The following is a 15907-nucleotide window of genomic DNA, read 5'->3' on the forward strand; positions in this document are numbered from 1 at the left end:
CAGGACATCAGTAATGCACTTGTTTAATTATTTCTGAGATTCAAAGGTAAAGACTTTATTATCTAAGATCTTAATTTAAATGAATGGTGCCTTTCTTTGCTTGTCTTGTTTATACAAAAAAAAAATTAAAAATTACAGAAAATTACTTCTCTGCTTACCATAGAACTGCAGATCTTGTTAAATCAAGGAAAGAGAAAAAACTATCAGTATCCTAAATGTATTTAGAATGTAGTGGCTTCTCCTTTCATTTAACCTGCAGTTCACAAAAGGAAAACAGTTCTGTACGTTCCTTCTGATAACCATTCAAGTCACAAAAGTGAAACTTGGTTCATTATTGTTTTCTCCTACTGGGCTATCATTTGGTCATTGCAAATAACTCTGAACAAAACCAATAGCCTCCAACCACTAACCTCTATTCCGAAAAAGAGATTGTGCTTTGTACTGTTCTAGATCATTGACAACAAAACAGTTTTTTGTCCATTAAATTAGTTTGGTTGCCTCTTTGCTATTTACTACCATAGCACCTAGGAACCCCAATCATGAACCAAGACCCCATTGTGCTAGGGACTAAACAAATGTAGAAAAGATGGTCCCTGCCCCAAAGAACTTACAATCTAATTAAACCTTTTTTGGCTGTTTTTTCCAGAAAAATCAACATAATGGAATGAAGTCCTTACTGATTGTGTTATCCAATTAGTATTACACCACTGACCATATCCCCTATAAATAGTGTTGGGAATATTGCCCTTGTTTTCTATTTCTGCTTCATGCTCCTGGTGGTCTTCTCCAGTGAACGTACCAATTTTTGCAGGCCCAAATAAGATGGAAACAAACTTTCTAAAAACTAATCCCTCCAAGGCCCCAAGTCTGCAACTGCAACCACACGCAGGAGAGACTGTACCTTTGTGATGATGCCGCACTCAAGTCAGCCAGTCTTTGGGTGGGCACCGATAACTGCCTGCCAGGACCAGAGCCCAAGCCTGCTTCAAAATTTGGCCACAATCTTGCAAACGCTGGGGCATATGCTTAACTTTACTGCCGGGAGTGGTCTTGTCAAAAAGCACAAACAATCATGAGCGTGCACGGGGAGGCTTTCCCCCTTCGTGAGTCTGTAGCTGTGGCGTCCGTCCTAAGGCATTTAGGCTCCCACGGCCTCGGTTTTCTGCAGAAGAGACGGGGGTGCAGGGCCACAGAAAGGGAAGCCTCTGAGTGAATCTGAGAAGGAGGAGGTGTGGACCGGTATGTCGCGGCTGGTCTAGAGGGGAACTAGCTCAGAATGGCAGCTAAGCTGGGCCCAGGAGCTGGTGTGGGAGAAGCGCGCCAGGGCGGGGAGCCGGGGCGGGACCAAGCGCCCCTGTCCTAGGAGCTGGCGCAGGACAAGTACCTTGGGGCGGGGCAGGGCAGCTGCCGTGGGTTCGCTTCCCACCCCAGCCAGGCGCGCAGTTGCCGCCCCATGCGCCCTCAGACGGAGGGATTGCCAACCCTCCCGGAGTGGCCTGGAGTCCCCAGGCATGAAAGATGAAGCCTGAATGAAAGATTAGGTCCTGGGATGAAATCTCCAGGAATTCTTCCCACCACAGCTGGCAACCTGGCCCTCCTCCATGTGCCCGGGCCGGGCGGGGCGAGGGGGGTCTGGTGGCCCCGCCAGCCCCGCCCCCAAGGCCTTGGGGCCAGCGCCCCCCGGGGTCGGGAACGCTGGGAGGGATGACAGGGGCCCCCCGCCTCAGCCACCCGCTGCGAACTACAAGTCCCAGCGGTTCCGCCGCGGCGGGCCTCAGGAACTACGCATCCCAGCATGCACCGCGCGCGAAAGGCCCGCGCCCCTCCCCGTCCCGGCGCGTGAGAGGGGAAGACTACGTTTCCCGGCATGCACTGCGGGCCCCCGCCAATCGGCGCGTGGCAGCTTGGCTGGTGCGGGGAGGCTGGTTGGCTGGCGAGGCAGTATCCGCCCCCCGGAGAGGAGCAGGGGAAGGGGAAGCGGCCCCGGCCGTGACATTTCCCTCGCTCGCAGCCCGGGCCCCGAGAATGGCAGCGCTGGGAGGTCGGTGCGGCCGGGCCGGGGAAAGGGTGTCTGGGGGGAGGAGTGCCGGGAGGGGGGGTTTCTGAGGGGGGGGCAGAGCTGGGGGCGTCTGGGGGGAGGGGTGTCTGAGCGGGGGCAGAGCTGGGGGTTGTCTGGGGGGAGGGGAGTCTGAGGGGGGGCAGAGCTGGGGTTGCCTGGGGGGGAAAGGTGTCTGAGGGGGGCAGAGCTGGGGGGGAGGGGTGTCTGAGGGGGGGCAGAGCTGGGGTTGCCTGGGGGGAGGGGCAGAGCTGGGGGGAGGGGCAGAGCTGGGGAGGGGGGGAGGGAGCTGGGGGTGTCTGGGGAGGGGCAGAGCTGGGGGGAAGCGGGGGGGAGCCGGAGGTGTCTGGGGGGGAGCTGGGGGTGTCTGGGGAGGGGCAGAGCTGGGGGGGGGAGCTGGGGGTGCCTGGGGAGGGGCAGAGCTGGGGGTGCCTGGGGGGAAGGGTGTCTGAAGGCAGAGTGAGTGGGGAAGAGAACTGTGGGTGGGGTGTCTGGGGAGTAGTGTCTGGAGGAGAGTGTTTGGTTGGGGGTGCAGATTTGGAGGTGTACCTGAGGGGAGGGCTGCCTGTAGAGGGGAAGGAAAATGAGGGAGAAGGAGTAACATGGGGGTCAGAGTGTCTGGGGTGCTAGCTCAGGGGAATATATGTTGGGGAGAACAGAGTGAGGAGGGGAGCAGAGGTGAGCAGTCGTGGAACTGATTGGAAAGGGAAATCAGGGAGAGAGCTGGTGGGAGGAGTTTGCAGGTCAGTGGTGTCAAATCCTGCAAATAAAGAAGCTGGGATGCAGGGGTGAGAAGCTATATGTTGCCAGCTCCATTTTTATGGGGAGCTTCTTTGGTTTTGCATGTTGGTTAGGCGACTGGCAGATGGGAGAGTTGTTCTGGACCTGTTCAGTGTTGGTATGTGGGAGTTTGCATTCCCGTCTCACACCTACAGAAGGAAGTATATGTTTTTTTGCAGCTCTCAGAGTTTGTGCTGTCTCTCCAGGCATGAGGAAGTGTTGAAGTTGAACTTAGAAAAGGGTTGCTGTTTTTTATTGAGTAGTATCACTGTTCTCAATACTAAACAAGGACAGGTGACTCACCTGTACTGAGGAGAATGCACTCTAGTTTAGAATATCAAAGTTGTCACATCTTGCTCAGTGCTGTGGAGAGACACTTTTACTGAATACTTATTTTAAGGGAAGTGCTTAAAGTTCTTTCTGGAAAAAGGAGTATTTTTTGAGAATTGCTCTAAGAATGATTCAATGAGATATTGAGAATCTTAGGCCCCAAGCCTGCCAGCAGATTCTTGTGCACATCAGAGCCCTATTGATTTCACTGAGTCTTGTGGGACAAGGTTGTGTCTGGCTTTTGTATAGGGAAACGTTGCAGCACACTAGCACAAGACAGGTTTTAAATCTCCCATCTATCATGTTTTGTTTTTTTTTTAAATGTGTTTAGCCCTGAATGCATTATGACTATTTTCTGTGCAGTCAGCAGCATTATCTGACTTACAGTTTTCAACACTTCATTTTTCCTGTTGAGCTTTCCTTTGTTGTTGTTGAACAGAAGACTCGTTTCCCTTACGAAACAGGTTGTTGCGCTGGAAACATTGCTCAATTTTCATTTTGGGCTTTACCTTATTAGGAACCATCAGATATTTTCAGAAGTGTACAGTTTTTAATTTCTTTTCATGATAGATGTCGAGTCCTTTCACATTTGAGTAATAATTTTAAGTGCTAGCCAAATAATTTTTGTAAAATACATACATATTTATACATAATGTTGTTTAATATTTGTCGTTGTGCGTATTTGCTATTGAAAATGTAAACTGTACTTTAGGACTGTAATCTTGCCAGTTATTTGGAAAAGTCAGTAGCCAATGTTTATTTCCCATTTCATTGTTAAGCACGTACATAAGTGTTTGGAGAATCGGGAACTGAGTCACTGACTTGTTTCATTCTTTTGTAAAAATGGGATAATAAAATACTTCCAATAGCTCAATAAGGATTGGGATAACTGGGTGAAAGGTTATGTAATATATAAGTGCAAAATATTTATCATGTGACTGTTTCATCTTAAAGTTGATAGGTGTAATTTACAGATTTAGCCACATAGGAGATTGTGGAATTTAGAGAAATGAGGAATCTCAAATCAGTAGCCATTCTTAATGCTGATATATGGTGTATTTGTGTTAATATGGATATATTCTTGATAGTGTGCTCTGTTGCTTTTTCTTTATTGAAATACCAGTGAGGCTATTTTGTTTTTTTTTAAATAGAACTAAGTAAGTTTTCACAAACACTGAATGGAATTCCTTCTTCAAACACAGTCAGCAGTGGAATGGATCCCTTTCATGCTTGCAGTATTCTCCAACAACTTAAAACAATGTACGATGAAGGACAGCTGACAGATATTGTAGTGGAAGTTGATCATGGGAAGACATTTTCCTGTCATAGGAATGTTCTTGCTGCAATCAGTCCTTATTTCAGGTATAGTATGTAGGTCCCTGCAGTCGTATTTACCAAGTGCAAAATCACTTTTATAATTTATTAAATATTTTAATTATTGATAGCAATTATAAAACTTATACCCATCTGCAGCTGTATTCTGTGTGACTTCTGCTAGTGATGACATTTCAGATTTAAGAAACATCTCTGTTTCTTCAATGATCTCTTCCAATTTGCTTTTAAAATGAATGAATTGGCAGCACCTGCATTTTCAAGGAAACTTACTTTGGAAATGATTTCATCTTCATGTTGTCTTTTTTTAAAAAAAAAACTCTTCTCTGTGGGAGATCCATTCCATATTTTTTTTATCATCATAGCATTCAAAATTTATTTATCTTTCCTTAACATCATTCATACATTCTAGCATATTGACATGCAATGCATTACAATTTATGATCCTGGGTTGAGTGTGCCGACTGGAAATTTGAGAGAACCTATTTATGTGTGTAAATTGAGCAAACTAGATATGGAATTAATGAGACACAAACATGAAACTCCAAACTGTCATTTCTGACTCACTTGTAAGAGTATAAGTGCACTTTATATTTAGGTAACTGACCGTGACAGCATTATATGAATGATGATCAGATATGTGCTGTTAATAGGGCTGTCAAACAATTAAAAAAATTAGTTGCGATCATGCTGTTAAACAATAATAGAATACCATTTATATCAATATTTTTGGATGTTTTCCACATTTTCAAATATATTGATTGCAATTTCAACACAGAATAGTGCTCACTTTATAATTTTTATTATAAATATTTGCACTGTAAAAATAAAAAATATTTTTCAATTCACTTAATACAATTACTGTAGTGCAATCTTTTTATCATGAAAGTTGAACTTACAAATGTAGAGTTATGTACAAAAAATAACTGCATTAAAAAATAAAACAATGTAAAACTTTAGAGCCTACAAGTCCGCTCAGTCCTATTTCTTGTTCAGCCAATCGCTCAGGCAAACAAGTTTGTTTACATTTATAGGAGATAATGCTGCCTGCTTCTTGTTTCCAGTGTTACCCAAAAGTGAGAACAGGCATTCGCGTGGCACTGTTGTAGCCAACATTGCCTCATGCGCTAAAGATTCATATGTCCCTTCATGCATCAACCACCATTCCAGAGGACATGAGTCCATGCTGAACATGGGTTCTGCTCAATAATGATCCAAAGCCATACAGACCAAAGCATGTTCGTTTTCATCATCTGAGTCAGATGCTGCGAGCAGGAGGTTGATTTTCTTTTTTGTGGTTTGGGTTCTGTAGTTTCTGCATCGGAGTGTTGCTCTTTTAAGACTTCTGAAAGCTTGCTCTCAGATTTTGGAAGACACTTCAGTTTCTTAAACTGTGGGCCAAGTGCTGTAGCTATCTTTAGAACTCTCACATTGGTACCTTCTTTGCATTTTGTCAAATCTGCAGTGAAAGTGTTCTTAAAACAAACAACATATGCTGGGTCATCGTCTGAGACTGCTATAGCATGAAATGTATGGGAGAATGTGGGTAAAACACAGAGCAGGAGACATACAATTCTCCCCCAAGGAGTTCAGTCACAAATGTAATTAACACATTATTTTTGAACGCTTGGAAGCGTGTCCTCTGGAATAGTTGACGAAGCATGAAGGGGCATACGAATGTTTAGCATATCTGGCATGTGGCTGGCTACAAAAATACCATGTGAACGTCTGTTCTCACTTTCTGGTGACATTGTAAATAAGAAGTGGGCAGCATTATTTCCTGTAAATGTAAACAAACCTGTTTCTCCTTAGTGACTGGCTGAACAAGAAGTAGGACCGAGTGGACTTGTAGGCTCTAAAGTTTTACATTGTTTTGTTTTTGAGTGCAGTTATGTAACAAAACATAATCTACATTTGTAAGTTGTGCTTTCATGATAAAGAGATCTCACTACAGTACTAGTATGCAGTGAATTGAAAAATACTATTTCTTTTATCATTTTTACAGTGCAAATATTCGTAATAAAAATAATGTGAGCACAGTACGCTTTGTATTCTGTGTTGTAACTGAAATATATTTGAAAAATGTAGAAAAACATCCCAAATATTTAATAAATTTCAATTAGTATTCCATTGTTTAACAGTGCGATTAAAACTGCGATTAATTGTGATTAATTTTTTTAGTTAATCCCGTGAGTTAACTGCAATTTAATTGACAGCCCTAGCTGTTAGAATGGTATGCACGTTATGATAAACTATATTACAGTTATCTTTAGACCTGTAGATAGAAGGGAATTGAAAATAAACTGCTAAATATTTTTCTTTTGTAGATCTATGTTCACTAGCGGCCTTACAGAAAGTACCCAGAAAGAAGTTCGTATAGTTGGTGTTGAAGCAGAGTCAATGCATTTAGTATTGAACTATGCATATACCTCCAGAGTAATGCTGACAGAGGCCAATGTCCAAGCTTTGTTCACTGCAGCTAGTATCTTCCAGATCCCTTCCATACAGGACCAGTGTGCTAAATATATGATCAGTCATTTGGACCCACAAAACTCTATTGGGGTGTTTATCTTTGCTGATCACTATGGTCATCAGGAACTCAAAGACAGATCACAAGACTACATTCGTAAAAAGTTTCTGAGTGTCACCAAAGAGCAAGAGTTTCTCCAGTTGAGAAAAGACCAACTCATAAGTATACTGGACAGTGATGACTTAAACGTAGACAAAGAAGAGCATGTTTACGACAGCGTTATAAGGTGGTTTGAACATGAACAAAATAAAAGAGAAGTGCACCTTCCAGAAATATTTGCCAAATGCATCCGCATGCCTCTGTTGGAAGAAACATTTTTAGAGAGAATCCCTCCCATGTTTGCACAGGCTATAGCCAAAAGCTGTGTACAAAAGGGACAACCTAGTGCCAATGGCTATACACAACGGCTTGGAATGACTGCTTCTGAAATGATCATGTGCTTTGATGCTGCCCACAAACACTCAGGAAAGAAGCAAACAGTGCCTTGTTTAGATTCAGTCACAGGGAGAGTGTTTAAACTATGCAAACCACCAAACGATTTGAGGGAAGTTGGAATTCTTGTATCACCTGATAATGATATTTACATTGCAGGAGGCTACAGGCCAAGCAGCAGTGAGGTCTCCATAGACCACAGAGCAGAGAGTGACTTTTGGATGTATGATCACTCTGGCAATAGATGGCTACCTAAAGCTCCTTTGCTACGAGCCAGAATAGGCTGCAAACTGGTTCATTGCTGTGGTAAACTGTATGCAATAGGTGGTCGTGTTTATGAAGGAGATGGTCGAAATTCACTAAAATCTGTGGAGTGTTACGACAGCAGAGAGAACTGTTGGACAGCTGTCTGTCCAATGCCTGTAGCAATGGAATTTCATAGTGCTGTGGAATATAAAGAGCACATCTATGTTTTACAGGGTAAGGTACATTAACTGTGTAAGCAATTTTGTTTTATCAGTAGGGAAGGGAGTTGTCTAGTTCCAGTGCTTCTACTCGTTTGAACTTCCTAAATTGCTCACTTCCTGCAGATTTTAAGAGTGCCAGAGGAGTAGGGAACCGAGAAAATGGGAGTGGGGGAGAACAGAGGGGAGATGAGAGAGGTAGTGGAGAATGGAAACGTGACATTTCTCCTCAAAGTGGGGGCAGCAATTCCACCTCTTGTACACTTTAAGAAGCTCATTGTGAGGGGGAAACTTATCCTTCTTTTGCCTCCACATCCCATGTAATCTGTAGGCTTATTGGGGGCTTTTACAACCTCTCCTCACTTCCTGAGAGGATTAGTAAGCTCAGTACAGCTGGTCAGAAAACTTTCATCCATTGGGGAAGAAAATCCAGTTTTTGACCACCTCTGGCAATGAGCCTCCTATTTTAGCACAAGGTTATACAAGGTGAAGGAGAATGGAGGAGATTAAATAGACTTCATGAAATTGTGATTGTTTACAAACATTAGGGATGTGTTGTCTAAGATGGACTCTACAAGTAAGCCCAAGGAGCAAGAGATTTTACAGTGAAGGGGAAATGCTGAAGAACTTGACAGAGTTTACCAGTAGGATGTGCAGCAGTCTGTTCTGAGATCCTGAATTCATTATAGTGACGTCAACTACTGTGCCATAATTAAAGGCCTCAGTTATTTTGTTATTAAACCATTACCAATGGAATTATATCACTCTGCTGTAAGAATATATGCAGACCTAATTGTAACATACTTCATAGAAATGTAGGACTGGTAGGGACCTTAATAGGTCGTCTAGTCCAGTCCCCTGCACTGAGGCAGGACTAAGTATTATGTTGACCATCCCTGATAAGTGTGTGTTTGTCTAACCTGTTCTTAAAAACCTCCAATGAGGAAGTTTCTACAATCTTCCTAGGTAATTTGTTCCAGTGCTTAACTACCTTTATTTCCTAATGTCTAACCTAAATCTCCTTTGCTGCAATTTAAGCCCATTGCTTCTTGTCCTCTCCTCAGTGGTTAAGAAGAACACTTCCTCACTTTCCTCTTTTGTAACAACCTTTTACATACTTGAAGACTGTTATGTCCCCCCTCTGGCTTCTCTTCTCCAGACTAAACAAACCCAGTTTCTTCAATCTTTCCTTGTTGGTCATGTTTTCTAGACCTTTTAATCATTTTTGTTGCTCTCCTGTGGACTTTCTCCAATTTGTCCACAGCTTTGCTGAAGTGTGGTGCCCAGAACTGGACACAGCCAAGAACTGGCTTTGTAGAATTTGAGATGATTATTTGAGTGGGAGGCCCAAGATCTGCAGAGAAATCCCACACATCTCTTTAAGCACCTGTAGAGGCTCAGGGCTCAATATGTCAGTCCTGGGCCTTCTGTTGGCTACTTTTCCTGACAGGCTCCCCTCTCTGATCTTGCCAGTCTTTGTGAAGGGGAAACTACAAAAGATGCTGACAGTTCAGCATTACTTCCAGAGGGAGAAGAAACCAATGTAGGTTTGCAAAGAGGCAATATTGCAAATCAGTGCCATGATTCCCTCCCAGCTGCACACCACAGTTGCACTGAGTGGGATTGATAGGATTCCGTGGGATCTGGAGAGAATTCTACAGAGTGGTTGCTTTTTCTTTTTATTGTTCCTGGACTAAGTGAGCAGGGAGAGCCAAATTTTGTTAGTGAAAACCATGTGGTAGTATGTCAGTCTGGAGTTTCAGCTAGAATTCTGAGTTTACCAACTTTTTATTTGGGTTTAAGTCAAATGACCCTTAGGGTGTGTCTTATTGAAAAGGAATGCTAGGGGTAGATTTGGTGCAATGCATAGAATGTTGTTCATCCGTTAACATTTTGTTTCAGCCTGCTGCTTAAAAATCTACATTCCTCTTCTTAAAAGCTATTTACAGAAAGTATGTCCCATTTAACTATTTTTCTGAAATAACTAATTGGTAGAAAATTTACTCTCATATTTCACTAAAAAAATTCTGTATCTTCCAAGTGGGAACTTCAGATGGTTTTGGATGGTTCTATGGGTTAACTGGATGCTTACACAAATAAAGAAGCTAATCCATTGTGCTACCCAGCCCCCAGTTACATACAGTATAACTGTCGATTGTTTTCCTTACACTTTACCTCGTGGGCAAAACACTATTGATTTCCACTGTATTAATGGTGCAAAAACTGCATTCTGCAACTTCCATTACCTAGAAAGAAGCAGCATGGCAATTGCTACTGTTCACAAGAAAGTAGCCTTGCGCACTTGCCATAAAAATATACACTTGCCACACACAAGTACACCAAACAAGTTCATAGGATTCAAGTACGGGGGCTGACTTTGGTTGTAAAAGACCCATTGGAGTGCAACTGTTAATTATTTAATTTTGTATCTCAGTGTAGAGAAATCTATAGGTACCCATGTAGCTTAATCTTTTAAACTAAATGCCACCCCTTTCAATTTGCTACCATTGTTGCAGGCTTTTCTTCCATTCAGTTATAGGAGTAAGGATACTTATCTACACTGTTGCTTGGCAAGATGTCTTAAAATGTATATGGAAGTTGCTATTAAATATAATTTGAAGTACATGCTCTCGTGTGAGGGGAGAAATAAGTTTGTTATACTATATTCCATAGCCTTTGAGGAAACTGTGATTTTTTTTTTTTAAGCCGTAAAAGACAGCTTCACCAAGAATGTTTTCTAATCCACACTATCCTTATCCAAATTGGAAGAGCACCAGCTTTAGTTTCCGTGTGTCTGCACTTCTGTCATTTTCAACTTGTAGCTAGTAATCTGTGCAGTCAATATATGAAGCTCATTATTGTCCAAACCAAAAAGAAGTAATCGTGAATTAGTTAGCAGGTTCATGCAAGGACTCCATTTGGTATCCTTTTAAACAAACCATTGTAAGTGACTAATCCATCCATTTCCCTGCTTGCACACAACACAAAGGATTTATAGGTCTGTATGGAGTCTAAGATGCACAGTTACTTTCCCAGGTTTAGCATCTTTCATGCAATTCATTCCGAAGTCCTTTATAATCTATAGATCAGTGGTTCCCAAACTTGTTCCGCCGCTTGTGCAGGGAAAGCCCCTGGTGGGCCGGGCCGGTTTGTTTACCTGCCGCGTCCGTGGGTTCGGCCGATCGCGGCTCCCAGTGGCCGTGGTTCGCGGCTCCAGGCCAATGGGAGCTGCTGGAAGTAGCGGCCAGTACGTCCCTTGGCCCACACCGCTTCCAGCAGCTCCCATTGGCTTGGAGCAGCGAACCACAGCCACTGGGAGCCATGATTGGCCAAACCTGTGGACGTGGCAGGTAAACAAACTGGCCCAGCCCCGCAGGGGCTTTCACCACACAAGCGACGGAACAAGTTTGGGAACCACTGCTATAGATGATTAAATGGTTCTTTTATTTCCCGGTAAAATAAAGACTAAGTGAATACTTGAAACACCTTAAGCTTTAGAGCCTTGAAGGGCTTTTCCCAGAACCTCAAACATGGTTTAGAAGTAGGAAAGGATCGTTAACATGTACATAGCTAAAGCATTGCACTGCTGACAGCCTTCAAGCTCCCCCCTTTTCAACCTGATTTCAGAGTCTGGCAGCCACGTGGAACTGTGTTCAGAACGATAACTCATAACCTCCGTCTTACGCTTGTGGGTTTTTTTGTTTTTGTCTCTGTAGGAGAATTTTTCCTCTGCTATGATCCACAGAAAGATTACTGGGGTTTTTTAACCCCAATGACTGTGCCTAGAATCCAAGGCTTGGCAGCTGTATACAATGACTCCATCTACTACATCGCTGGAACCTGTGGAAATCATCAGCGTATGTTTACCGTAGAGGCCTATGACATCGAGCTAAATAAGTGGACTAGAAAAAAGGACTTCCCATGCGATCAGTCCATTAATCCCTATATTAAACTGGTACTCTTCAAAAACAAACTCCATTTGTTTGTCAGAGCCACTCAAGTCACTGTTGAAGAACATGTTTTCAGAACCAGCAGGAAGAATTCACTCTATCAGTATGATGAGGTTACTGACCAATGGCAGAAAGTGTATGAGACTCCAGATAGGCTTTGGGATTTAGGCCGGCATTTTGAATGTGCTGTTGCTAAGTTGTATCCGCAGTGTCTTCAGAAAGTTATTTAATTTTATTCGCTAACAAGCCTTAGTGATTTCAGTGGTATCTGATGTTAGAGAAAACATGTCTTAAAAGAAAACAAAGCAATTGTCAGTATTTAATGTCAGCGGAAAGAGAGAGTTTTTTGTACATGGGGATGGGTGCTCTTTAAAGGTTGCAGGCTTGGGAGGGAATTACTCGTTCATTTTAAAATTGCTGATATTTTCCAGGGGAGCAAGAAGGAGGTTACAAAGTGCAATTATCAGCATTTTTTTTTCTGGTAAACACTTAATCATGTCATTCTTGAGGGGTGTGTTTTGTGATAAAAGTAAACAAAGAATAGAAAAGCCAGGATAACTATGCACTACAATGAAAGAAAATTAGCATTAATAGCTAAGGACATCCAAGCTGGTCTGAAGTGACTTTTTTTTTTTTAAATACGGGTAAAATCCTGAGGCAATATCACTAGGTCTTTATGTTAGATCAACTGAAAGTACAAAGAGGAATGCTAGCTCCTGATTCTTTTTTTGTACTGTTTTGAAGTCTACTAAAATGTTCATAATGTTGTTTGTGCACTACCTTAGTTTGAGGGAAATATTGAAGTTGGAAGCAGAACATGAAGTATATTTGTTCGAAACAGAGAAGGCCTACTGTCATTTTCTATCTGTGGGCTTTGTTAAAATCAAGCTAACAGTATAAATAGCTATTTTCTGCCAATTACCGATAAATGTAGTGCTTGAAAAGTAGTTTTGACACTGCTTAAAAACATTTTCCATCCCATAAAGGGCTTAAACCCAAAAGTTGATGGTGCTAATACATTTTTAATACTTGTATGACTGAAATGAATGGGCCAACCCTACACCACTATTTAAAACAGCTTGCTATTATTAATGGAGTCTGTCTTCTTAGGACCCTATCCTGCCATTGTGGGGTTTTTTTGTTTTTTTTTAAGTAACAGTTTACTGCAGTGGGAGTTCCTGCACAGAATGACGACAGGATATGGCCTTAGTGGCTGTTAATTTTGTGGAGAGCTCATTCTGCCTCTCATAAAGGGTTTGCATGTGCTCAAGTAATACTGAAAAATGTGGCTTAACTTGATTATTCTCCTCCTTTTTCCAAACCCCCAATTACCTTTTACTATTCTGTTCTGACCTATAATGTGAAAATTTTGCACTACTGAGCTGTCCTCATGATCCAATTTATTAAAACAAAGTTATCCACAGAAATCCATGGTTTAAAGAACTTTAAATGCAGATGTAGAATAAGGATCCAATATATTATAACACTTTCTCTGTGGATTGAACATCGAACTTATTTTTCTAATGACAAAGTAAGTTTAAAGTTTAGCTTCTTCAATCGTTAAAACTGGATGTAAAAGGGAAATGTTTAATCCTAGAGCTCATATCAGCTCTGCTTTGCCAGGTGTAATTTGTTACAAAGCTTATTCTCTCCAGAACGAGGCATGTTGTATCTTCCTATATATTTAACTGATTAACTTCTCAAATTGAGGTAAAGGAAAGCTGTTTTATTTTAAATTGATAATGGTAAGTATTGTAGCAAAGGATGGCCATTATCGGAATTAACAGCTGTTTCAATAAGCCAAATGTTTCACTCAGTAATAGTGTAACACCCTGGCATAACTGTTGAGAGACTTGGGATAACATTAACTCAGTGTATGGCCTTGTTGTCACAAAATAGGGTTTTATTTTTTTTTAAAGAAACAAACTCACTTGGTTTTGTTTTTTAAATCTTGCACAAAATATCAAAAAATGAACTGTGAAACTAAAAGGAAAAAAAAAAAAAGCCTCTTTGCATTTACATACCTCATTGTCCAGAGATTGACCAGACTGCTTCTTTTAGGTGTGGGTGCTGGAACATCCTTTAAGATCGAGATCATATGAATAGTTGCTAAGAATGCATTTTTAAACAATGTTAAGGTATGTGGCTTCTCTTTTTGTTTAGTTCCTTCAAGATACTATTGTTATCCACTGCCCACAATAAGAATTTTTCTTATAAGACTATTTCCATGGCTTTTTTTTTTTTAACATTTTCCATAGTCCTTGGCTAGTTCTATTTGTGCTATTGTAGGACTCTAGCTGCAAGCTTTCTGAAGCACCCTCCCTTACAGTATTGCATTAGTGTGTAAAACCTTTTTTTCCTCCAAAAAGTGTTATGTAACTCTTTGTTGTTTTTTAAAAGCTTGGTTGACTATTTACAAGATTTCTTGCTGCTTTTTGACAATCTTCTATATTTATTTAGTAGAACAAATTTCAATATATTACTTGAAAATATTAAATAGAATTTTGAGTTAACAATTGACTGCTCATGTGATGTATAGACGTACAATATGCTGTGGTTAATTCTGCAGTAGGTTTGTTAATTTTGTTTATCTGCACTAAAGTACGAAGATCTCCATTTTCTTTAACCATTCAAAATAAGATTGTGATCCAAGACTGTAATGTGCTTAAAAGCTAAATCCTGGAACTTGCATAGGAGGAGAAAATACTGAATCTTATGCATGAATACTTTGTTTAAACAGAAATATAGCTGAGACATTTTGCCACTTCTTAAATGCTTTTAAATTCTTTAAAAGTCAGATAACTGGTAAAGTCTTGCTGTAGCATCAGACTTTAAAAATAAACTTGCACAGTGTGAGAACAATTGATTAAAACTGCACCAAAGGTACTCGTAATTTACATATGGCTCTCTGGATCCTCTCTCTGCCCATTTATCGTTTCTTCTGCTCTGGTTTAGACTGCCCTTATTAAATTGACACTTACTTTTATGCTGATACTTTAAATTTAAACATTCCCCCCTCCCAATCTTATCAAAACACACAATAATTTGTACTCCCCATTTTCTTCTAAATTTTGATGTTGATTAAATCACTAAAACTGATCTTGGTGCATCAGACATGTGTAGTGCGTATGATCTGTAAGAAATCGAAGAGCTCCCTGTTGCTGTTTAGAAATGGCATCCAATGTTCAGTGCTCAGGTATGTTAGTAAGAAGTACTGTAGTCCTATGAGGGCAAATGTGTGGATTTTTAAACATTTTGCCATAATTGCACAATTTTTGCATTTTTACTTAATGTCATGTTACGTTTCTTATAAAAAAATAAACCTATTGTTGAAATACAACGGACTTCAACAGTTTTTAATTGTAAATGTATTTTAAAATGAAGTTGGTAGAGCGAGCAAGTAGAAATTCATCCGTGTGCTCTCTTCCCAGCTCTGCAGTTCTACATCTCAAATATTTGCCATCCCTGCACTTTGAGGCACCCTGGCACACTGTGGTGAGGGAAGCTGGTGGGGCCTCTGATACATCTCTGCTCCATACACATGTAGGAATGTAGAGCAGCCAGAAACGCCTTTGCCAATGCAGGCAGGACCAACTTGAGGGTCTCCCCACCCCACACCTCCCTTGGGCTGTTAAGACTTGTGCCAGTTTTGCAAGGCTGTTTATAATTTTGTTCAAATTGTCCTTTTTTGCATAGCACTCCCTATCCTAGGGTCACTGGGTACTTTACAAACCTTATATTGAGCTTTCCAGCATCCCTACGAAGTAGGGAAGTATTTCACAGGTAGTGAAAGAGAGGTACAGAGTGGTTAAGCAACATGGTTGAGTTCGCATAGGAAGTGAATTGGGAATATTACTGAGACCTCCTGCTCTTTGACTTTAACCACAAGTCCACCTTCTAAGTAACTAGTTAACTCGCTAGAACAGAATGGGTTGTAGCACCCTTATCAGCACAGTACATTCTCCAAGATTTCTCTCCTTGTAATGAATTTCACAGCACTTAAAGCTGCATCTGGAGAATCTCTGCTTGTATG

General features: G+C 41.3%; 1 protein-coding gene across 2 annotated transcripts; it reads left to right on the forward strand.

Moving 5' to 3' along the window:
• The first annotated feature begins 1958 nt into the window (after window positions 1-1958).
• On the forward strand, window positions 1959-15214 carry KBTBD8 (kelch repeat and BTB domain containing 8). 2 transcript variants are annotated; one of them, XM_077822222.1, is made up of 4 exons: window positions 1959-2041; window positions 4369-4528; window positions 6826-7940; window positions 11641-15214. In XM_077822222.1, the coding sequence occupies exons 1-4, from the start codon at window positions 2026-2028 to the stop codon at window positions 12102-12104; spliced, it is 1755 nt and encodes a 584-aa protein (XP_077678348.1). In that variant the 5' UTR covers window positions 1959-2025; the 3' UTR covers window positions 12105-15214. The 2 variants fall into 2 exon arrangements, with proteins under 2 accessions (XP_077678348.1, XP_077678347.1); XM_077822221.1 differs by having other exon boundaries at window positions 1960-2041; window positions 4318-4528.
• Window positions 15215-15907: the final 693 nt, after the last annotated feature.

Source organism: Eretmochelys imbricata, chromosome 7 (genome assembly GCF_965152235.1).
Source record: "Eretmochelys imbricata isolate rEreImb1 chromosome 7, rEreImb1.hap1, whole genome shotgun sequence".
NCBI classification, from domain to species: domain Eukaryota; kingdom Metazoa; phylum Chordata; order Testudines; family Cheloniidae; genus Eretmochelys; species Eretmochelys imbricata.